Source organism: Eleutherodactylus coqui, chromosome 1 (assembly GCF_035609145.1).
Source record: "Eleutherodactylus coqui strain aEleCoq1 chromosome 1, aEleCoq1.hap1, whole genome shotgun sequence".
NCBI classification, from domain to species: domain Eukaryota; kingdom Metazoa; phylum Chordata; class Amphibia; order Anura; family Eleutherodactylidae; genus Eleutherodactylus; species Eleutherodactylus coqui.
The window spans coordinates 186587289-186612606 of record NC_089837.1 but is presented as its reverse complement, the minus strand read 5'-3'; the positions used below and the strand labels follow the sequence as shown (position 1 = coordinate 186612606).

General features: G+C 41.9%; 1 protein-coding gene across 6 annotated transcripts in view; it reads right to left on the bottom strand.

The window, feature by feature from the left end:
* MYO6 (myosin VI) overlaps positions 1-25318 on the bottom strand; it is a 262780-nt gene that overhangs the window by 72083 nt on the left and 165379 nt on the right. For all 6 annotated transcript variants that reach the window (XM_066604748.1, XM_066604765.1, XM_066604773.1 and 3 more), the window contains exons 19-23: positions 19428-19466; positions 15729-15822; positions 5671-5801; positions 5429-5506; positions 3021-3150 (exon numbers count right to left, since the gene is read on the bottom strand). In XM_066604748.1, coding sequence (XP_066460845.1) covers positions 3021-3150; positions 5429-5506; positions 5671-5801; positions 15729-15822; positions 19428-19466 — 472 coding nt within the window. The remainder of the gene's footprint in view (positions 1-3020; positions 3151-5428; positions 5507-5670; positions 5802-15728; positions 15823-19427; positions 19467-25318) is intronic.

Below are 25318 nucleotides of genomic sequence, written 5' to 3'. Positions count from 1 at the left end.
GAAACCATGGCCAGCACAGACCGCTCCGAGACTGTAATGGACAATGCCAGCAGCTCAGCATTTTTACACGAGTTGAATGGTTCCAGCTGTCAGGGAAGAGCACTAATGTGCTTCCTCTTCCTGCATATCAATACAGCCGTAACGCACTTTGGCTGCACAGTCCTAAGCTACTCTAATCATATTTAGTCGTTGGCTCAGGTATTACTGACTGCTGACTGCAGAGGTACAAGATAATTTTAGCACAGAATATGCAGTTGGCAAGTAGAAAATTCCCCGGGCAGCTAATATTCACTTCGAAATAGCAAAAATATTGTTTATCGGTAAACATGTGAAGCAGATTTATAAACTTCCAGTCTAGAACCCAAACACCTCCAGCCTGGAAGCTTTATTTTCCATCTTAGGGATAACTATATGGGGTGCATAGGTTGTACCCAGGCCCTGGGGCGAATGGGTACAAAAATATCCCTTTCCCCCATATAAATGATATGTGATGTGAGGTGGGGGAGAAGAAGTTGCACTCCTATCCTTGCAAATGTAGAGGAAAGAGAATAAGGGTATAAATTTGAATGTATAACATATGTAATCCCATATGAGTGAACCTGTGTGTTCATGTAAGTGTACAAAGTAATACAATGCTCCAGAATGGCCTAGGAAATTGGGAGCTCTTAGCAGTAGACCTACAACTACATATGGATGAGGTGTCCCAGATGTCTTCGTTGGCAATGCCAAGAATGACTGTGGTCAATTCCCAATTTTAGTTGAAGATCAGACTTTGAATGCCAAAAGTAGAAAGTCGAAAAATGTTGCTAAACTTGGAAATTTTGTAGACACCAGAAGAACGTTTGAATAGATTTTAGTTGCATTTAGTGTTTTCCGAATGACCACTTAGCAATTCAGAGAGTATACCCTTGGTGATGTAACAATAATTACAACAACAGTAGTTCATATGTGAATACTCTGCTTCTCCACAAATAGGAATTTATGCATAATACATATGCTAGTGGCAGAGCAGAGGTTGGTATTCAACTGTTTCTTTCACGGAGTTAACTCAATAGGCTTACTTTCAGCATTATGGAAAGTCATATATAACGTATCATGTCTAATAACAGACTCAGCCCTGCAGAACTGAAACTCTGCTCTGTTTCTGTGTGTTGTATTACATTATATAAAAGGGGTAATACAATGGCATCAAATGCTTTATACAGCAAACCGCACAATAATCTCTAGTGTTGGCTTCCTAAACTATTGTATTCTACTTCCATGGCAACTAAAACCTGTCACAATTCTTTTTCTTAACCTTTCTTTAGAGGTCCTCCTGATTGCAGTGTAAAAGCCACCAATCACGAGGACTACACTGATCTAATTGAGAGAAAATCACACTCTGGTAGAGCGTCTTTTAAAAGGCTAGCAACGAACAATATCCATTAGTAGAAGTTTGGGGCTTAAGTACCAGCTGCATAATTCTACAAGCCAAGGACTATTGTTGATGGGGGGAGAGTTTACAAAAACGTATTAATTTTCAGGTTATAAATAATTAAAAACCATGTAGAAATAACCAACTTTAGTAATGTTACATAATAAACAGCGGGGAGGTCCGCGATTCTCGGAAAACTACACGTCCACAGTTAGAGGTTAACGCACAAAGACTAGGTATCAGAATTCTAATTGAGCTCAGCTATATATAATAAATAGAGATGAGCGAACGTACTTGTTTCGGGCAATCTCTCGATCGAGCAGCGCTTTTTTCGAATAACTGCCTACGTGGGCGAAAAGTTTTGGGGGGTGGCGTGGGGTAGCAGTGGGGAACATGGGGAGCTCTCCCCTCCCCCCCCCCCACTTGCCTCTGCAACCCCCCGCTCCACCACGCCGCCCCCCAAATCTTTTTGCCCGAGTAGGCAGTTACTCGAAAAAAGCGATGCTCGATCGAGAAATTGCCCAAAACGAGTACGTTCGCTCATCTCTAATTATAAAACATAGAAAATAAGAATTTTTTTTCTTGTCCCGCCAGTGATCTGCGTCCGAGACAGAAGAATAAGAGAGCGGGTGTCATCTTTTGGTTCTACTGTCCTTAGAGCTCATTCACACAGGCTTACTTTCACTCTGTATTACGCACATAAAAAGAACACCATTGGTTTGTATTGGTGTATTCTGAAATGCGTTTTTCATGCTCATGAAAAAAATGCAGCATGACCCATTTTGGCGCATATTACACAGTAAATACACCCATCCAAGTCTATAGGGGAATTAAAAACGCAGTGAATATGCATGTTATATGTTGGTAGGAGACAGTGTGAAAAAGGTAACATGAATTTGGCCTTCTTGTATTTTTTTTTGTGTGCGTAAACAACACAGTGAATATGCATGGAACACGTGAACAAATAAAGGCCACATACATTAAATACGTGCCAAAAATGCTGTGTATTTTACGGACCGAATATGCAGAAAGCCTTAGGCTTTCTTCACATTTGCGTTGCGGCTACGGTTACAAATGCATACCGACATGGCTTTATGAACCTCAACAACTTATATTGGAGTTTGTTGGGTTCCACAATGTTGACACGTAGATTAGCGTTGCATACAGATGTAAAAGGAGTCAAAAAAACACATAAGGAATGACCCCCTTTGTATTTTGACTGCACAGATGTGCGTGCGTGTATATCTCCCTTTTAACAGGTGAAGGATGTTCTACTTGAATATTACTGCAAGTCTCTGCATGCTGAATACATAACAAATGAGAAACCAGATAAGAGCCTGAATAATTTCACTCAAGCTATCTTGGCTTAACATACAAGACTCCAATATTCCTTTCTGCCTTAAAAAGTAAGGCAGCACTTATACAATTATTATGTAGTGACACGCGTATAAGCGCCAGAAAGGGCAGCACTCATGACTTTACACAATCTAGAGAGGATTAGGAAATAAAATACGTTTTAACATTTCCATGACTCCGAATACAAATAGAAAAAATGGTAGCCTTACCAGTGCACATTTTATGCCTCATCACACAATAATCCACTTACATTTTATGACGGAGAGTGCGCACCACTGGACCTTCTTCCAGCGACTGCAGATAAGCCAGTGATTGACACGCTTTATCAGTTCGGCTAAATGATCTGGATCAGACTTCATAATCTGATCAAATTCGGCAAACTGAAATGATTATAAACCAAAAACATATCAAAGGCTCAGTATGAAGACTATTTTCGTATATTGTATATCTGGTTGTACTGGAGCATGAATTTCTCTGTTACCTCAATAGAAGTCAGTTTTATCAGACTTTCATCACTATAACCCACCGGTCATTAAGTGTAGTTAAGGATAGTTATACAAGTTGAGGGTATTGTGAGCAAACTGTAGTTAATAAATGGTTACTAACTTTTCAGACATCTCCTGCTTGTATGATGGCCAGTGTGATAACTAGCAAATGTGGAATTCCCTTTATTTACCTAGAATGAGGTTTTTGTGCTGAAAGATGACTGTAAAGTGCTGGCCACTTGGGAACTCTGTTCCTCCTAACTTGCTAAACACTACCTATTGTCAAGTGACATGTGCTCTGTTACTGGTGATAACACAACGATGAGCATGAAGTATAGGAGGGGAGGAGTCATTCTGCTCATTGAAGTCTTGGAGGGCAGAGGGGAGGAGGGAGAAAGAGGAGAGATCCACACAGATATGCTGCTAGAGCCAATGGTGAGGTATTTGCTGCTATTTATACATGCTTCACTGCTCAGAACTGCTGTACACTATCCTTAATGGGGATGTTATGTCTCTCTGCTCTCTAACAAACTGTAATATACAGAGTCTGCTGCTCTTTGTGCACAATCTATAGAAGACAGCATAACAGGAGACTCCTCCAACCAGTTATAAGAGAAGAAAGGATCAGATATACAGTCTATAGAGTAAAAAACTGGTGATAAATGCTATATGCAAGCCATATATTGAACATAAATAGCTTTATTCCTCATGCACACACGACAGATTATTCTAAAAAGTTAGGCATGCTTCAAGGGTTGTAATGTGCCGACTACCAAAAACAGCAACTGTACATATTATTTAAAAGTAAAAAAAATGCACAGTATATTTCCTTCAATGACTGTCAGATTTCTTAGTTAATGTGTTTTACCATAATGGGCCTCGCCTTCCTTATTTTAGTCCGCTTGCTACATACTATATACAGAGTTATTTCTTCAGGTTGCAGCAATGTAACGTAATATGTTTTCCCTGGAAAATGCATCGCAGGTTAATGAGTGCAATACTGCTCTGAGTTTCTCTGAGCAATATTGCGCTTGCCCGTGTAAGTGCAGCCTAAAGGCCCATTTACACTGAAAGGTGATCGCTCAAAAATCGCTCAAACGGCAGTTTGAGTGACAGTTTTGAGGGATCATCTTTGCAGAACTCTTAAGTAGCTAATTAGTTACTTTAAGAGTTAAATGCAGCCAGAGTGGGACACTGCTGATAACTCAGAACAAAGCAGCTGTTTTATATATGCAAACAGATGCTTTGTTCTCACAGTGTCCCACTGAGCTGATAGCTCTGAGAATAGCAGGAGCGCTGACAGCTGCTTTGTTCTTGGAGCTTTCAGCTCGTATCCTGCTGAGAAGTCCCAGCGATATACCAGCTGAAAGAATGCCATCAGCGCCGCCCACTGAGAAAATCAGCGTGTGGCGTTGATAACAGTCATCTAGCTTGCTTGAATGAATAGTGCACGATGGCCCCACGTTTAGACACAACGATTATCGCTCAAAAGATGGCCTTTGGGCTAATTCTGAGCGATAATCATTGCGTCTAAATGGGCCTTACCTTGTATGTGATGACTTTCTGCGCCAAGTTATCATATCTTAAGATAATTGGGCAATGGTCTTTTCAATGGCTTAACACAATAAAACCCATTGTAAAGCAATTAAAAGGGTAAATGAACTGTGACATAGAAAGCTATCATAGAGGTGCCTTGTGTAAAGCACAGGAGCGTTAGTTGGACAGTAGTCCATGGGATGGCTGTTGGGGTGCATATGTGCCCGTTAGTCTCCATGTGTAAAGGTAATTTAACACATTAAAGCTCAAGTTAAATTCTACTACATCTGTAGTTCAAAATAAATGTGAAGTCCTTACAACATTATCCAATAGTCCAAAAATATGTATAGAAAAAACCGTAGGGGATCTTGGTTAAGTAAAGAGGAGAAAAAACCCACTTAGGCACATTTGTATATTATATATACACATATATATATATGGCTTGTGCTCTAAAGAAAGGCAATAAGATCCCAATGAGCCTTCATTAAGATTAATACTGCATACACATTAACAAGCGCATTCTAATATTCAAGGTTAAAAAGGAAAAGCAAGGTTAATCGTATAAGCTGAATAATACATCATATGATTGCAAGTGCGGACCCTTATCCTGGAATCATCACAGACAGTAGACACTTACCTTGCCAGGCCTGAAAAACACCTTAGTTAACCCAAATTTGTAATCATTTTCATTTAAGCCCAAGGCTTTGAAGAGAGCCTGCAACATAAAAGAAACATATTAATAGGCTTGAATTTATACCCCTTAAAACAGTCTTCAAAGCGAACAATAAATTATTAAAACATGAGCAGTTTTAGCAGATTTTACACAGCATGAAAAGAAATTCTGTTACAATTAAAATTGCTCTGCACTAAGAGACATACCTTGCAGAAAAGTCTGGGATCCAGACGAGACATTTTCTCTGGCATATACTTCTTGTACATGTTATAGAGTTCATGGAATGAGGCCCGGGATGGGAAGCCTCCCTGCATTAGGTCCAGGACAGATACCATTCCTAGGGGGGGAAAAAATCATATATTTTCATTCATTCATTCATTCATTCGTTATATGCAGTAACCTTGTGGACAGAAAAATATTAATGAATTAAAAAAAGAAAACAAAAGAAACCATGTGCACCATGTGAGCTGTTAAAAGTCATTTGCTTTGCAACAGTAATGAAGCCTATATTTTGATACGTAGCAGAGTTGCAGGTTGGAATGTAGGCTATACTCTATATGTAAGGCTGGCTGCATATAACCAGGTCGGATTCTGCATGCGGACACCCGCAGCGGAATTCGGCTCTGATCGGGGCCGGTGACCCTGTGTACCTGATTTCTTCTGTATTGCGGATTACTGCGGAAGCTCGCCATCGGTCATGTGCAGCTTTTTATTTATTTTTTAATCATTGTTTTTCCTGTGCTGTTGCTAAACGATGACGTGGGTCCCCATGACCTATCCACAATGTCAATTCTGGATGGGCTATGGGTCAGATGGCTTCCATTGACTTCAATGGAAGCTGTCTGTGTGGAGTTTGCACAAAAATAGGACATGCTGCAATCTATTTTTGCTCATGGAAATCACAATTGCTGTCCGCTCATGTGAGCAGGCATGTGAATGTTGTATCCTTTCAAAAGATGCGGAATACTGTGGATTGTCCGCGTGAGTGACGATTGCAGATTCCCCAATTGAAATCTGGTTGTGTGCTACTGGATTACAAAGGTAAAATCGTGCAGATTGCATGTTTTGTTGGACTGGCTCTTACAACTATGTGTGCATATTGGGTTAATATTCTTGCAACAAGCTCGGTAATAGTGTTGTAGGGTCCAATGATACCCAGGCTGTTTCTTCACTAAGCACAGACACTTTATTTATACTGGTACATATGTGTGTTCAGTTGGAATAATTTCCCAAGAACTGAACCAACTACAAAAGGAAACATACTCTCTTATACAATCCACACAGACATTCTCTCATTATCTAAAAGTAAACTGATTGGTTACATTTCACTATAGTATTACGCATGTACAGTAAGTAGAGATGAGCGAGCATGCTCAGTTAGGGAAATTACTCGAGCAAGCATCTGCATTTTTGAGTAATTGCCTGCTCATCTGAAAAGGGTGAGCGGTGGGTTGCAGGGGGGAGAGAGAGATCTCCCCTCCGTTACCCCCCGCATCTTTTCGGACAAGCAGGCAGTTATTCGAAAATGCGGATGCTCGCACGAGTAATTTCCCTAACCGAGCATGCTTACTCATCACTGGCATTAAGTCTTTAACCCTACAATTACTGTCTCATCTCCTTCCCTAAAATGGGCATACTTCTGCCCTCCTTTTTAGAACACCCACCATCTTAAGCCCCATTTACACAGGACAAGCTGTTAGGCAAATGATGCCTGCCAGCGCGTACCAATGATGCTCGCTCCTATGCTGCTACACAGAAGCGAGTATTGCTGGCAGCCCTCACAGCGCGTCCGGGGAGCGTTCTTCCCCCGCCCGCATCTATTCACTGTAAGCAGGTAGTCGTTCAGAACTGAAATGACTGCTGTTTACACAGAACGGCCCGTCATTCAGTTTTCTGCACACAGAAACTGAATGACTGAACAACTCTTATTCAGTTACTGCATGCATTTACACGGGATGACTGTCGTTCAAATTCCTGCGGAAGTGCAGGAATTTGAACAACGCTGAACGATAATTGTCCCGTGTAAATGGGCCTTTTCTTGCATTAACTCTTTCTTTTTCAAATCCCAGCTACTACAATAGCAATAGATCTGGCATTGTACAAATACAGCAGCACCATTTATTCTATGACGCGGCCATGAAACGAGCTGTGCTTTATACGATGCAGGGGTAAGAAGTCAAGTAGGGTCGGAGCCACGGCTGTAAAGATTGGCCAACACTAGTCACAAACAATTACCGTGAGCTAAATGTTCAGAACTAACACATTACAAAGTTAATTTTCTGTAATTTGCCTACTTCTGCTTAATGGTTAAAAAAAAAATTTAAATTAAAAGTTGTAGATCTCTACATTAGAATCTAGCAGCAGAATAATGTTTCATATATAAAGGATAGGGGGCGCATTAATGTAGAAGCAACGATTTTGTTCAGTGAAGAATAATAAGGTTACTTCCTAAAAGTTGAATCAGTAAGACTAGGACAAGGTAAATTCTGCCAGATACAGCTCCAGCTGCATAAAACCGTGAGAGCAACATACCAGGCGGGATAGGATGCCGTTGCTTCAGGTTTTCTCACATCTGGTTGTTGGCTGCAACTGAAGCAAGCTGCTTTCCCATCTGACTGGGTTGGATTTTGGCACTCTAACAAGTACTTACATGGAGTACATGACAGGGAACATGTTAGAACACAGTGTCACTTCAACACTGATGTCTAAATGGTCCTCGTGTGGCCTCTGTTTTGACAAAGAATCAATTTACTATATTATTGATAATTAATTCACGCTATTTAACCAAACTACTCACGGAATATTCTGTTTTACTGAAGGAGTAAGAACTATCATTTAGAAGTAGCTCCTGCACACTACCATATCTCTAATAGCCCGGAAGCACCGATGCATAATCAATAACTGAAAAGCCCCATTAACAGCAATAAGTGATGCAGCAGCAGCTTTGCCTCTGCTTGCCTACTTACTGAATATTTTTTGACAAGTTTAAGATGTCAAAGATGTTAAGAGTTCTGCCAAGAGACACAGATTCCTCATCACTGCCGAATAAGAAAGAATACTGATAGATAGCAAGCAGGTGTGTGGATAGGGCTCATGTCAGTCTATTGCACTGATCTCAACCCTAAGGCTGGGTTCACACAGGGCTGATTTGTCGCGGTTTTTCCATTGCGGTTTTGCCGCAGAAGAACTGCTTCTGCGGCAAAACCGCTTCAAAGGTTAATTTGGGCTTGCGGATTTTCGTGTGGAAAAATCCACAAGCGTTTTTTCCGCAACGCTTTTTTACTTTTTGTCGTGTTTTTGCTGCGTATTTGGTGCGGTTTTGACTGCGTCCATAGAGGTCTATGGACAAAAAAAGCGCTGTGGAAAAGACCAAAGAATGAACATGCTGCATCTTTAAGGCTGGGTTCACACAGGGCGGATTCCCGTCGGAAATCTCGCGGTTTGGCCGCAGCAAAAACCGCGAGATTTCTACCCGGAGAACCGCCGCGGTTTACCCCGCGGCGGCTTTGAAGCGGCTCGGCCGCATTCTTTTCCGTTTTGGCCGGCGCTCCCATAGTGGAGAGCGCGGCCGCGACATAAATAAACAAAAGAAAAAAAGTAAACAGACATGCTCAATCTTTTGAAACCGCGGCTGCGGCCGCCGCGGTTTCAACCGGATTTACCGCAGCGGATTAGCCGTCCCGTGTGGACGAGATTTCTGAGAAATCTCATCCACATGGCTGGCTAATCCCGAGATTAGTGGCCGCGGGCGGATTTGCCGCGGGCGGATCTGCTGCGGCAAAACCGCAGCAAATCCGCCCTGTGTGAAACCCCCCTTAAAACCGCGCCGCAGTTGCATTTCCGCACTGCGGCTGTGCGGAAAAACTCTGTCCTGTGAGAACAGCTTTTTGGCAAATCTCTTTTGTGCTGCATTGCACTGCAAACGCAGCGGTTTTGCCGAAGTGCAGATATGCAACGGCAATCCGCGGCAAATCAGCCCTGTGTGAACCCAGCCTAAAGGGGAATTTTGGAACTTTTAAAACAACTTTTTGCCATTGATGACAGACAAGTCATCAACAAACAATCAGCAGGGACCAGCAGCTTGGATCCCTGGAGCTGCTATCACTGTGGTCAGCACTGGAAGCAGAGAGAGCTAACCACAGCTGCAATACCAACCTGGGCCACTGAGCTGTGGTCAGCGCGTTCTGCTTCCTACACTGACTGCAGTGATAGCGGCAGTGGAAATCAGCCGATTGGCAAGGATCTGGAATACACCTTTAAGGCTGTCCGGACATGCTGAAAGTTGGTCAGAAAGACACAGCTTGAAGACCACTGGTTTTGTGTCTAGTTCGACAGAATGGGTGTGACCAATGTCAGCTTCCTTTGCTGTAGCATTACTCACATGTTATAGTCATTCCCCACCAATATAAGGTTTGTAGTTAGAAAGTGCTGATTCCCTGGACTGTCAATCTACTTGGGAACCATAAGTTATAGGGTTCCCAAGTAGATGAGCAGGCAATGGAATCAGCATATGCTAACTACACAGCTTATTACATCTGGACACAGAACCAGAAGCAAGAAAGCAGACAGAGTAGGGTGCGAATTGGCACATAGACTGCATTGTAAAGGGAGAGAATTAAGGCCCATTTACACCAGCTGATGATCGCTAAAAAATTCACTAATCATCGATCGCTTTAACAATAATCGGTGCGTGTAAATGTGCGCCCATCGTCCGCTTTTTGGGCACTGCTGGCTGATCGTTAAATTCAAGCTAACCTAAAAATTATCCTTCACTTTTATCAGTAGTTCTCCACGGGGAGTGCTGATAGCATTGTTTACCCGTGGAGAACAAAGGATCTGAGCGCAGAAACTAGCCTCTAACTATTAACTACATTCAAGGAAGGCTTCATTTGCATACCTAATTGGCATTTAAGTAGCTGAGTAGCTACTTAATAGTTTATGCAAAATGATTGCTCAAAGCTGTCACTCAAACTGTTGTTTGAGTGATCATCTGCTGGTGTAAATGGGCCTTAAAGGGGTTGTCCCGAGGCAAAACATCAAAATTTTAAATTAGCCCATTCCCCCTGTCACCCCCCGGCATAAAATAGCATTTTAAAGCGTTTTTTAAACCGCTTGCTACTCACCGATGTGATGAAAGATGAACTTATAAAATTCTTCTCCCAAGATGGCCACCGGTCCTTTCCCAGGGACGCACTGCGGTTTTCTCCCATGGTGCACCGCGGGTCTTCTCCCATGGTGCACCATGGGCTCTGTGCGTTCCATTGCCGATTCCAGCCTCCTGATTGGCTGGAATGGTCACACGTGACGGGGCGGAGCTATGCGATGATGCGTAGAAGGGGGCGGAGCCAGAACGCCGCTCGTGCCCGGACCGACCAGAAGGAGAAGATCCTTCTGCGCAAGCGCGTCTAAAAAAGCAACAAGACCCCGAAATTAGACGGAGCCATGGAGACGGGGACGCTAGCAACGGAGCAGGTAAGTGAATAACTTCTGTATGGCTCATATTTAATGCACAATGTACATTACAAAGTGCATTAATATGGCCATACAGAAGTGTATAACCCCACTTGCTTTCGTGAGACAACCCCTTTAAGGGAAGACGCTGTATTGCATAAGGAAAGAGAATTTTCATGGACAGGGGTGATATTTAGAAGGACTAGAGAATGGAACCAACCCTAAAGAATACTTAAAAGTAATTTAAAGCATAGTACTGAAAGAACTAGTAACTAGAGTATAACTGAGTTCCTAAAGGTACATTAGGCATTCCTTAGAGTAGCAGTATGTAAATTGATTATGAAGTGGTGTTACCTCGGATGACAGCTTGGGAACACTCGCACGTATATAAGTTGTGAGATTTTATCTTGTGAGTGAGGCTGAACGCTGGCCAGTATGCCCACGGCAAGGCCACATGAACTATTGGAGATTGAACGTAGCATGATAGTGGGTGTCAGAAGAGTGGGACATTCCATTTCCGGTGTTGTGCGGGCATTTACCATTCCTCGATCCACAGTGCCACACGTGTATAGGGAGTACATCATCGAAGGCATCACCACCCACAATGAACAGCACAGTGGCCGCCAACAGATACTAAATGATTGCAACTGGCCGCGACTGGCTAGAATTATCCATGTGAACAGACAAGTGACTGCGGCAGAAATCAAATTCAATGCAGGAGGTCCCACATGCATATTCCACAGTCAATGCAGCATTCCTTACCTAACATGAAACATAAGACCAGAAGACCCACCAGAGAGTATCTATTAACACCACGACAGCAGATACAGTACCTTGCCTGAGTTCATGCTAATTGGACCCTAAAGGACTGGCAACATTTTGCTGGAGCTCAGTAATAAGCAATGCATAATGCCTTCTCTGGCAGCACATGGGTAAAGGTAGCTTTACATGGACTGACACTCGTTCGAAAAAACACTCAATCAATTATGAGCGACTGTTGGCCCATTGCTCAGTAGTTGCTCCATTTCAGTGAGCTAAAAAGGAACAACTTCTGAGTAACTTTTTGTTCAGTGCAAACAGGAGTCATTCAATCTTTGAGCAACTGCCGGTTTGCAGTGAATGGAGGCAGGTGGCTGGAAGAGATCTCTGGTGCGCTACACCTCCATTATCTCCTGTGTGAAAGTAAGGAGCGATAGTTGCTGGGACGGCAGTCTGGTGCTTATGTGCCCAACAGTCGTACTGTGTAAAGGCACCTTAAAGCATTGATGTTAAGTAGAGATGAGCGAGCATACTCGCTAAGGGCAATTACTCGAGCGAGCATTGTCCTTAGTGAGTACCTGCCCGCTCGGAAGAAAAGAGTCGGGTGCCGGCGTGGGTGAGAGGTGAGTTGCGGGAGTGAGCGGGGAGGGGGGGGGGGGGAGAGGGGGAGAGAGATCTCCCCTCCGTTCTCCCCCTCTCCCCCACCGCTCCCCGCCCCCCACCGGCACCCGAATCTTTTCTTCCGAGCGGGCAGGTACTCACTAAGGACAATGCTCGCTCGAGTAATTGCCCTTAGCGAGTATGCTCGTTCATCATTAATGTTAATATAATGCAGAGGTGACAAAAACAAAAAATGTGTCAGGGATCTGTCAAACACCTTATCAACTAAAACAACAGTAATGGACTCAGAAAGTCTAAACTAGGAGATCATCCAAGAAAGAATACCTGGTGCCCCTGTATCTAGCAGTACCCACAGATTTGTGATTGTCGTTGTTTCTCACTGTGGAGAAGAGGATTGTTGCACTTGTGAGAGCTAGGCAGCAATGAATGTAAATCTCGCTAGGAGTGGCACTTGTACTTCCCAATGCCGCTGCCAATAATTTTAGATTTTATGGTACAACATTTGCTGGAGATCAACAAATAATAGTTTTATAGCTGTTCTACTTCATTCACACTGGTATATTTTTGTTACAACTGCCATTGTTACTGCTATCATTATTCCCTTTTCTCTGATAAGCTTTTAACTAAGCTAATAAACATTGGAGACAAACGTATGAATGGAGTTTGTGCATTTTTATAGCTTTTCATGGCACGGACCCAGATACCTAAACTACACACTGCCATAAAAAAGCAAAAGAGAAAATACCTTTTAAATTCTACTGTAACTAAGCACAATTCAGATTTAATGCAAAATGTGACATTAAACGCCAAAGTTCTTGGGATTAAGGATTGTTTCCTTGATCAAACTATAGCAAGAAAAAAAAAATCACAAGAACATATCAGCGAAAAATTGTATTTTAATTAAAGCGACTCAGAGAGTCTAATGAGTGAATGTGATCAGAACACCAAAAGAATACTCTTGGTAAGCTTAAAATTGTGAAAATCAACAGAAACGACTTTGCTATGAAGCTCTAATTCAAATGCAGGTGAACGGCATGGAAATAAATTGCCTGGGGCTCAAGTATTATTTCTTTTGATGTCATCCCGTCATCTGCAGCTTAACTAAACTGAAACAAATCCTGTAGAGGGAATGTGACAGTGAGGCAAGATGCAAAGTCCATGTCACAGTGACTGCAATGCCAAAGCAGCTTTCCTTAGGAAAAGGTATTATTTCATTCCGCAGCAAAACACAGCACATTAAAGAGAATGTTAACTATGAATCAATTTACTCAGGACCATGGTAAAGTAGCCTTGAAACGACTCATATCCTGTACATAGCCACCTTCCACAGCAAAAGCTAATACATCACATTATGTATTTATGAATACACAAAGCCAGTGCTAAAAGTTGCTGTTGGAGAAGATGAAAGAAAATATGAACTAAATAAGTTATGTAAAAAAGTAATAAACAGAGAGGAAACATGGGGTTAAAATTTAAAGGTGTATAACCAGAAGATTTATTGTAAAGCGAGCCTCCAGTTTTATCAAGCTCCTGATAGGTCAATGACAGAAGGCTGGGACCTCCACCGATCACACTGAACTGAGCATTCTCCATTCTTAACAAGTTTGAAAACTCTTTGAAACTTCACTATGGGGAATAAAAGTGTAACAGGCATCGCTGTTGGCCTAGTTGTATTGGTAATCTGCGAGGCTCATGGCTCAACCACCCTTTACAGACGCTACCACAAAGAAGTGTGAAACCGTAGTCAAAGATGGAGTTTCACTTTAAAAGTTCCTTAGCCAGTTTTAAAGTAATCAAATAATTATTAAACGGGTGTTCCGAGACTTTCAAAAAAGTTGACGAGAGCAGGGAATGGGAGAAATTAACAAGCTACGCAGTACTCATGGGTTAGATGTCCTGCCGCACTAACGCAGCTACTCCAGTCCTAGAAGTTCGAGCAAAAGTCAGGTGCCGTTGATCGTTCAAATGACCGTTGCGGTGGTTACATGTAGTTCATGTACACATGACTGCTGAAGTCAGTAACTAGCTGCAGAGATCACATGATAGATCAAATGGTATGTGACCTTTGCATTAGTTTTCAGAAATGGATTGGCTGTGCTATACCGGCAGGACATCTAACCAGTGAACATTGCACAGCTTGTGATTTTGTCCACTTTCCTGCCAGTTGAGACTTTCAAATAAGTGGCTGATAACCCATTTTAATGTTTGGCTTCGGAGTTATTAGAGGTCACAGGTTGCTACAAGCCATATTCGGGAAAATCTTATCTGCATCTATGCCTATGACAATGTACCCAACTTGTGGTAAATGAAAGTGCTTATAAATGGGCTTTATATTGGTTTTCTCATAAAGACAAAGCCATTCCAGCTCATGGCATATGAATGTATACAGAGGAGTCTATCTATATGCTAGAAAAGAGATATGCTCTGTAAGTGTGAGAGGAATTAAAACACATGGGCTGTAACATAGTATGTTAGGCTGAATGAAGACAGGCTGAATGAGATGGACATTGTTTCAACCTCCTTGTTGATCCAGAGGAAGGCAAAACCCCAAGAGATAGAAGCCAATTAGCCCTTTCGGGGGGGAAATTCCTTCCTGACTCCCTAATGGCAGTCAGAATAATCCCTGGATCAACCTCTGATAGTTCTGACCCGAATGTAAGACCCGGAACAACAACCCGCTGGTCACCTAATGTCCTTGTCCTGTAATATCCTTCCGCAACACTTCTAGTCGATAAATGCTCAAACAATGGAATAACCTACCCTATCATAGGATGCTCTATACGAGTGGCTCCTGTTCTGGTGGATCTGGCCATTTTGCATTATATGGATTGCTATTCATTCAAATTGGCTATTGCAAGCAAAATGTCTGGCTGGACGCAGCTTCCCTGGCAATAACAGCAGTTTTCCATGAATTAAGAGAAGTTGGCCACTGTGATGACTTCCTGTTATTAAGGGGTTGTCTTTATGAGACAATATATTTATCTATCAGTCACTGTATCACCCCTTTCTATAGATACATTCAGGCATCATCTTTCCCTCCTGCTACTTGACTTGTTCTTTGAACTCTATAAGGTTCTTCTATACGTTTTCAGACACAATCTTATGTCTACATTATAAAAGCAGACACTGACCTGCTTTTATAATGTAGTTATGTATTCCATGTCACCAGTCTTAGCACTCTGATATTCTGTATCCATTTTTACAGGGCTCACCACATCTCTATATTTCCATAGGACAAGCTAATTTTGTGTTATTTCTTCATTGTGTACAGCATTACATGTCTATAAACACCATGCATTCTACGTTTCTATTTTGACGTATGCATTTGACTGCCGGCTAGTGTACTGCTTACGTACGTATCACTTGCCTAAAGTCTATCAAAAATAGAATTTTTTTAAAAATCCTTAAGGTAATCCAAAATGAAATTAATTACCTGAACACTGAAGCTGAGACAGAATTTGCGCTCCCTCAAACTGATGACTTGTCATTTTTAAATTGGGCTTGATACAACGGATGAAGCTGGATCCCTGTGGGAAATCCAGTAAGTTATTTGTATAAGAACACTGGTACATAGTTATTTTACGGCTGCACCAAGCAAGAAACAAAGTAAGAACTAGGTCATTACATTGAAAGTATGCACAAGCAATATAATTAACAGTCACTAAAAAGAAAAGCAAAAAAAAACCTATTACATGTCAGATTGATTCTTAACTGTTCAACATCTCAATAATGCAAGTCTTCAGCTTTCTTTTCAGTTCTCATACACAGATATGGCACTTAAAAGCATCGGTTTAAAGAAGAGAAGAAAAAAATACAAGACCAATGTACTTTAAATGCATACAAGTAATACAAAGAGTGAATGGACGTCCTTCAGACTGTAATGTCTTTATTGATCATCCCTGCTTGGCAAAATGTGACCAATGTAAGTAGATGATACATGTCCTTGGACAGAATGGAAGGTGTCACTTCAACTTTGAACATTATGCAACTCCAAAACTTTTCTCAGGGCTTCTTGGTGTCGTAGGACAAAAAAAAAAAAAGAAAGCTATATTTCTTCAAAGCTTCAGTCAAGAAAATCCTCTGTAGAGGGCATGGAAAAAGCATTAAAGCTAGGATGTTTTTGTATTTAGTTAGTGGGATTTATTGAACTGTGATGAAAGCATTGCTCTTGCTGAATCGTAATCTCTATGATACCAGTAGCCTGCTAGCTATAGTCTTGTTTATTACACATTTCAGAATTTCAAGTATTATATGGTATATAACACACCAGGCAGTAACATCTGAAATCCCCTACATCTCGTTACATGACAATACATCGGTGCTATGTGGAAAGGGAATTGCTGACTTTACAAAGACACTAATAAACACGGGCTGAGATGTTCATAATCACTGCACAGTTTGTCAATTAAAAAGTACGAAAACCCATCATAGGGGAATGCTGGGCTTCACAATACCATTTTGCTAGGATTAAAATATAGATCTATCTACAAATATATGTCCTTGAGTTGTCCTATTCTTCCAAGAGTACCAACCAAAAACTGCACCTGTAGGGGAGTTTACTTCTGAAAGGCAAATGTGCCTATTTATGCATGAGCTCATCCTCCACCCCAGCAGAGCTACAAAACCAGGCAGACCTCCCATTGAAAAGTCCGAAAAAGTTTGTAATAAAAGTTTTTTAGAAACAAAATGTCTTATACATTTCATGGTATATTTTTTACATACACGGTAATTCGAAAAAAAATGGTGCAAAAGTATAGCTGGTTTCTTCATACATGAATTGACATACGGCCAGAATGAGATAAAGAGATATAACTGTTAAAGTTTTAATACACATTGCAGATATTCTGCCCAGACCCGCCCCCACATATTCTCCGTTATTGATTCCACTATAAAGGAGATGTGTTTTAGGTTGCCTGGTGTCACCAATGGTGCCCACATTGAACATCTGTAAGGTGCATTATCCCCTTAATGACGCGTACCCTTTTTTTCCCCATTTTCGTTTTTTCCTTCCCCTTTTAAACAAATCGTAACTCCTTTATTTATTCATCGACGTCGCTGTATGAAGGCTTGTTTTTTGCGGGATGAGTAGTAGTTTTCAATGGGTCTATTTAAAGTACCATATAATGTACTGAAAAACGTTTTAAAAATTCTAAGTGGAGTAAAATGAAAAAAAAAACAAACGACATTCGGCCATCTTTCAGTGCGTCCTGTTTCTACGGCGCACAAACTGCAACAAAAACGACATGTTAACTTTATTCTACGGGTCAGTACAATTGCTGCAATACCAAACTTGTATGGGTTTTTTTTTTACTGTACTATTTTTTTTTTTCAAAGACATTTAATTTTTTTCAATTATTTTTTGCCGTCATCTTCTGCAGGCAATAGCATTTTTAATTTTTCCGTTGACGTAGTTGAGCAAGGGCTCATTTTTTGGGGGGATGTCCTGTAGTTTCCGTTAGTACCAATTTGGAATACATATGACTTGATCGCTTTTTATTGCGTTTTTTCTGGGAGACAGGGTGACTGAAAAAGTGCATTTCTGGCGTTCTTTATTTTTTCTTCAGACGACGTTCACCGTGCGGGGTAAATAATGTGCTACTTTGATAGATCGGACTTTTACGGACACGGTGATCTCAAATACATATTTTATTTTATGATTTAGATTTTTTAATTATAGATATGGCAAAAGGGGGTGTTTTGAACTTATTCCTTTTTTTTTTACAATTAAAAAAACTTTATTGATTTTTTAACTTTACTTTTAAGTCCCCCAGGGGGACTACAACATGCAATGCTTTGATCTCTCCTGCAGTATGACGTAATGCTACACCATTACGTCATACTGCAATTTGACAGGCAGCCTATCAAGCCACCCCACGGGGATGGCTTGATAGGCAGTTTTCTAAGGCTGCCCTGGGGCCTTTCAGAAGGCCCCCGGCTGCCATGACACCTGCACAGCTCCCCCGATCTCACCACGCGTGTGTGTGGGGGGGGGGGGGGGGACACTTACCACTGAGTCCCCCACTGAACCCTGAGATCGAGGGTCCAGTTTCCCCCTCTCCTTTCAACTGTGGGCTCAATACACCCTCCACAGTGAGGAGGGGATTGAATAGAGTGCTAGTTCCACATATGCTATGCCGCTTCATCTTCAATGGGCCTGCTGAAGGAGAACGCGCACCTGAGAATCTTAAAACTTGGATTCTTTTTTTTTTGTGTGTGACAGCACAGGATTGGAAGAGCAGGAGAGTATAAAAAATGTCATCCGATTCACCATCACCTCCGCTGGCAGGACTATAATATAGTTTATTGTGCCGCTGAGAGGTGACAGGTACCCTTTAAAACCGTCAAGAGGTCTACATATAAATTCATCTGGCCCTAAATCAGCTTTACTTTTGCATCATTCTCATTGAATTATCCAGTAATAAGGCAAAGAGGTCTTCCTTCTGGGCGAGCCATTTTGCAATCTTTGATGCAGAAACACTTCTCCATCTTCTCTACTTAACTTAACAAAAGGTAAAGAAAAACATGGTTCTCGTGGCGTACTATTTCTCCTTGAGGAGACAATCAGCTGGCATAGGGAGTCTTACTAATAATGCTCTCTGGGAAAAGGTATGCAAATTAGCTTTCTTCCAGAAGGAAGAATACAGTCTCTCTAAAGTCACCTATAGATAGCTACCCTGTACGGCAATGTCCGACCCATTACAGAGCTTTGAAACCTTACTAGGGATTTTAGAGGAATATGGCTGCAGCCGTCCATTGCAAATATCAGCGCTTAGGCTGATGGTCACAGTGTACTGAACAGTATAGGGATTCTTTGGCGTAACATGTTTAGCTGGAGCTTTGAGTGCTAGCATCTTTATCTTCTTCCATTTTGTGCTTCCATTGGCTATCAGACGTACTTTAAGCTTATCCGCTGTAGCTGCTTATCAGCGTTACTAGTGCATTCATAGACACACATTGCTGGCAGATTAGCAGACTTCTAAAGACATTATCAATCCATGTTGACAGGTCACAGTAACACTTGCCAGGTGGAAATGTGGTTGTGTGCAAGAAAAAGTCAGGCTTTAACCAGTGCAATGAAAGATAGCTATATATTGTTAACTTGTAGGAAACAAATAAATGCTCATCTCCCTACCGTGCTGCGAAGTTTTTCAAGTAAAAGATTCAGCTGGGTCTATAAAAAAAGAAGAGGAACATATTAGATGTTGTACACGGGGGCTGAAGCCTCATACTAGACACGCATGCAGCATGGTGACAGATCGCATGCATTAACGGGCTGCAGTGCATCATTGTAACATGGCATTAAACATATAGGTGAGCAGTCAAAACAAAAGATTACACAAGCTGGTCAGAAACAGATGATGACTTGGAATGCAGGTTGGACTACTCACTATTTAAGGGCTGAATAGCTGAACTTACAACTATGCTCTGTAAAGAAAGCATAGAATCACTACACAGAAGAAAGACACCCATATGAATGATTGCAACAATGAACCTAGTGCTTTGGAGGAAATGCTTCGGATCTGTGGAAATGAGGACATAGTAGTGCCCACAACGTGCTTGGGCAGAGTAGTAATGAGGATTCAGCATACTGAAGAGGTAATGGAGCCTGCTCACATCTGTACAGCTTACCAAAAAGAACCGCTGGCAAAATGCACAACGGCTAAAAAGCCACAATGTTGGTGTCATTGTGATAAGATTTGTTTAACCCTTTCCAATCCACTGTCTGACGTCTGAAGACATTATGATTTAAGGCTGTACAGCTCCGATGTTGGAAGACGTCCGTCAGGGTTCTCTTATTGTATATTGACAACCTCTCTGCTGTTGCAGCCAATCGAACATGTCACCTCATGCAGTACTGGCTTTAGCCAGCATATAGCGCCGTTGTATCATGGCAGAAAAGGAGAAAGCCCTCTGGGAAAACCAGGATACAAATTGGATTGGAAAGTGTTAAATGATCACTATCTTTTGAAACAACTTGTGCTTACATGATAGCCACTGTGATAACCAGGAAAACTGCTGTTTACCTTATTTTCCTAAAATGACGTCTTGAAAAAAAATCACTGGCCACTAAAGCCCTCATTCACATGGGCGACAAAGTCGTCAGATTTTCTCGCGATGTGACAATGCTATAAATCACATGTATGTGAAGCCCTTGCTTTCCTATGGGTTCCTTCACATTTGTGATGTTTTGTAGCATGCTACATTGCGAGTCAAAAACCTCGCAGGTTTTGCAATATGCCCGCGACTCCTGAGGTTTTGAAGTCCATGTTTCCCTATGGAGCCTTCCTCTCTGTTGCATCCCATCGCACGAAAACACGTTTTTTTTTTTTGCGGTGTGATGCAACTTTGACAGTAGGAAATCCTACTGCAAAAGCCCTAAACTAAGCCCTCGCTGCGGAGGGGGGGACGACGACACACACATCACCTAGAAGCGCTGTCCAGCTCCGGCTCATCTCCTCCCTGGTCCCCAGCACTGTTCTTCATCAGCTCTTCTGGCTGAGGATTAGAAAAGCCCTGCCTCCAGGAAGCACTGCCTCTGATTGGCTGAGGGCCGCGACCAATAAATGGCTGTGATTGGTTCATCAAGTGCTGGCTCTGATTGGCTGAGCATCACGGCACTCAGCCAATTAGAAGCAGTGCTTCCTGGAAGCAGGGATTTCTCAATCCATGGTCAGAAGAGATGATGAACAACAGTGTCGGGGACCGGGGGGAAGATGCAGCAGAGCCAGACAGTGCTTATAAGGTGATGTTTTTTCTCCCTGTGGCTATGGCTTATTTTCAGGGTTGGGCTTATATTTCAAGCACCCCCACTCCTCCCCCACCAAATCCGTGAAAATGGTGCTACAAAGTTGCGTGGCTTTGCAGCTCCACAAAATCGCTGTATTGCCAAATGAAAACGCAGCAGTATCGAACAGACCACCGATGCAATATTGCTGCAATTTTCTCGCAGTGATGTGGTGTCGCCCGTGTGAAGGAGGCGCAAGGATCTCAATTCCTACTAGCTTGCTGTCCACTGCCTGCTGACTTTAGTAGAGGGGTAGAGGAGGGAATGAGTCATTGTGCTCTTTGAAATATATAGCGAGCAGAGGGGAGGGAGAGGGACAGACATATTTAGGTGGTGCAGGAACTTGTGGGGAGTTATCTGTTGTTGCTTATTCACATCTACAGTGCTCAGTAATGCTGGCCGACATGATGATGCTCTGTATCTGTTACAGACAATTAGAAAACAGGATCTGTAGTTCTCTATGCCCTAGTATATAGAACATAGCACAGCAGCAAGGCTCCTCCATACAGTCCTGAAAGAATAGAAAATGACAGATAGAGCTTGCAGAGGGAAATTGGGAAAAATGTAGGATGCCAGTCATATAAAGACCAGATATAGTGTTATTCCTCATGTGCACAGACATGGAAGCTTAATCTGAAAAGTTAAAAGCAATCCAAAGAGACCACAATTACAACTAAAGTGCTGCTTCCTGATGTTACAGAAAAGTTGTAATTTACCTATACATTCATCATACTACTTGTAACAATATCATATGCTGCAGGGCCACTTTGTCAAAAACACATTTTTCCACCCCTGCACCCTTCACCTGATTGCCTGTCACACTCTGGAGGTTGTCCTCCGTATATTGCAGTCCCTTCCATACAGAGCAGCCTCCTGATGGATGCTTATCAGGAACCATCTTAGTATTGCTTTTACTTTAACTATTCTGTGGTATCAATCCCGTAATGCATTAGCTACAGGCTGTATCATCTTCGCCTGCCGAGGGACAGTTTAATTATCATCTTCTTCTGATTGTATTTTTATGGTCTGTACTTTTTTAGAACAATGAGCTGTGATCTCCTCAGTTATAACTGTGTGACAGGAGCTGTGTGATCATCATCAGTAACTGATAGAAGTTTCTGTGTCACCCTCTAAAGAGCTTCTGTGGTAGGATCCATGCAATAGCATCACACAGGAATTATGCTGACTGAGAAACTGACTAGCTTGGGACCACATAAACCTAAGTAAAGCTACGTGGTTAAAAATAAGATCACACGACCTGCCCGAGGAGAAGGACTCCAGGAGCTTCAGTTAAAAAGGAATAACAAAACAAGGTAGTACTAGCCGACTTATATATACTGGGAGACTAGTTACATAATGAATTTTTAAAAAGTGGCCCTTTTTGAAGTCCTGGCACTTCTGACCATCTTGGTATATGGAATAAGGAATACAAAACTGGTATTTTAAAAGGCGAGAATAAGAAAGGGATGTTGGTGTGCATAAAATGGTAGTTTTTGCACTGTCCGTCCAATTTATGACAAGCACCCACTTAATATTTTCTTGAGCCACCGTTTGCCAATTTTTGCAACATATGGGTATGAACATTGTTCTACCGGTATATATTGATGTCCCTGTTGCTGGTTTATTCAGTCCTAACAATGCTCTGCTAGGTTCTCGCATTCAAACAGCCAGACAAGAAAAAAAGATCAGCAATGAAATTCTGATCAAGTTTACAGGTAAAATTGTGAATGCAACTAACATCAAACATTCTGCTAATTTATTCTGCAATGCAAATTAACCAATGGAGTACAAACCTAAACCCTGACCCCCCTACAACTACCAGCTTATTTCCGAAGACCAGGCATTACTAGGAATATGCAGGATAACTTTTCAGTTCCCCAACTAAACTACAGTGTAATGTCATGTCTAAGAATCGGGTACTAGTTGCACAGACAGCCCAAGACGTACCATTAGTTACAAATGCTGACACTACCTCAAAATTCCACATTTTAATCTGATGAGAGTTGAAAGTTTTATTGAACTGTCAGAATGTATGCAGATGGAGCCATTCGCTACTGTGCACTTCTGGATGCGAGAAAAGCAAGAGGGAAACTAATGGAAAACACATCAGAGTAAGTCTATTTCTAGAATTTGCCTTTTTTGTTAACCATTTAGACATTTTAGCAATTCAGTCAGTTAGGCCGCCTGTCCACGGGGCGCTGTGTTTTAACGCAAGCGGATTTCTGCCGCCGGAGAACATTTAAAGTCACCGTGATTTTCCACGATAAACTTATCATTACGATAGGTTCATCGCGGCAAATCACGATTTTTATACACAAGTGGAAAATCGCAGCAGATTTCCACTTGTGTACATCGGCTGCGCTTTCCATAGTTATCCTATGGAAAGAGTTTCATGTGTTACTTGCGTGTGGATTATCGCCGTGGATAACGCAATGAAGAATCCCTCGGGAACAGGAGGTCTTATAGTTTTGTGTTTTCATTTAGGCAAAATAGTGTTACAAATAATTTTAGTTACTAAACAGGACTAAAATACAAATCTTTAAAATATACAATCAAGGCTCATCGAAGTTTTAGTATATTGTAAAAGAATTTAAAAAAGGAGGTACTATGAGAGCCTAGCCTCCACCAAAACTTAAAACATACTGTGGCTGTACTGCAAATTAGGAGCAGCTCTGCCCAAGTGGACGCGCTTCTCCATCAAGGTAGAGGAATTCATCGGAAAGGCCGCAATGCAATACTGCACTTATGTATGGCCAGGTGGGTATACACAAGTGAGAGCAGATAATTTCCTGGTGTAAGGCTGCTCTCACACAGGCGTCTGTAAAAACACCACATTTTTAAATGTGATGTTTTACAGCATTTCAAAACGCATTTGACAGAGTTTTGAAACGCACCCCATCATTGCAATGGGTGAGGAGATGAGCTAAAAATCACTGAAATGCACAAAAATAGAGCAGACAGCATTTGAGAATCGTGACGCTCTAACGCTCATCCAAGGAGCCCCATTGAAATCAATGGAGGTGTTTTACAATGTATGAGAGCGGCCTTACAGAACTCAAACCATAAGTGAGCAGCTGATTGAAAAAATTGTGGTTAAACAGGGAGAAAAAATTCAAAGCGGGTCAGAGGGTTGGAATAACATAAATAAGGAATAATTGCTAACCCAATCCCCTGTTACTCTAATTTTGTTGCTGCCTGGTCACACGCTGGTTATCACTCCAATGGGACATGTGAGTACTGCAGCCAATTACTGGCCTAAAGGGATCGGTGATTCAGTGTAGTGACCACATGTCTCTGGCATCTGATACCAGAACTGGGCACCAATGGAACTGAAGCAGCAGAGGACCAAATGAGACAAGTATGGCTTTTCCTATGTTATTGCACTACTCTTTGCCCATGTGAATTTTTTTCTTTCCCTGGATAACCCCAACTGTGAAGTTTTTTTAGGGAGCATAGCTGTTTCCTTCAGTTGCTTGGACACAAATTAGTAATCTAATTAACTGAAGGAAACAAGCAATGCAAGCAATGATGAACAGTTGCACACCTTCAATGCAAGCAATGATGAACAGTTGCATACCTTCAATGGAGGCAGACCACGCATCTCCTATGGGACCTAATCCCACCCAATCAAATACACCTGCTTGTACTGCAAGTCCTCAGATCTCTGCTGCTTGGCTATCTAAATGTATCTCTCGGCTTATTTGACACGGTTTTCCACTGTGGATAGAACTGCAACGAGATTCAGCTCACCTGATTGGTCAACTGATGTTGCAACATTTGTTACCCCATCAGAGCTTCACTTCTTCCTTTTGGCGCTGCTGTAAGTCTCAACCTGGAGTAGGCTACAAGCCACCACTCGCTCCTTGTCCTCCCTGCTCTAGTAAGTCAGGAGTGACTATCAGTAGGAGAGGAGGTGCTGAGGAGGAGACAATATAGTGAGTGACTTGATATCGTCACTCGCTATATTCCACCATTATTTTTAAATTTCTTGTGCTCTTTGTAGTTGCTTAATAATCACAGATGCAGGGGTGAGATGGGGAGGGGATGGTGGACCTGCCAATGGCATCAATATGGAGGAATATGTGACTATGCCATAGATGAGAATATCACTTCATTAATGCAGTTACAGACCTATACCCTATCACAGAACTGCAGGAACAGACCAAAAACCATTTTCAGAAGACTTTTGAAGAAATGTAAAAACTAAGTGTTATCCTTAAAAAATAGCAGTTAATATC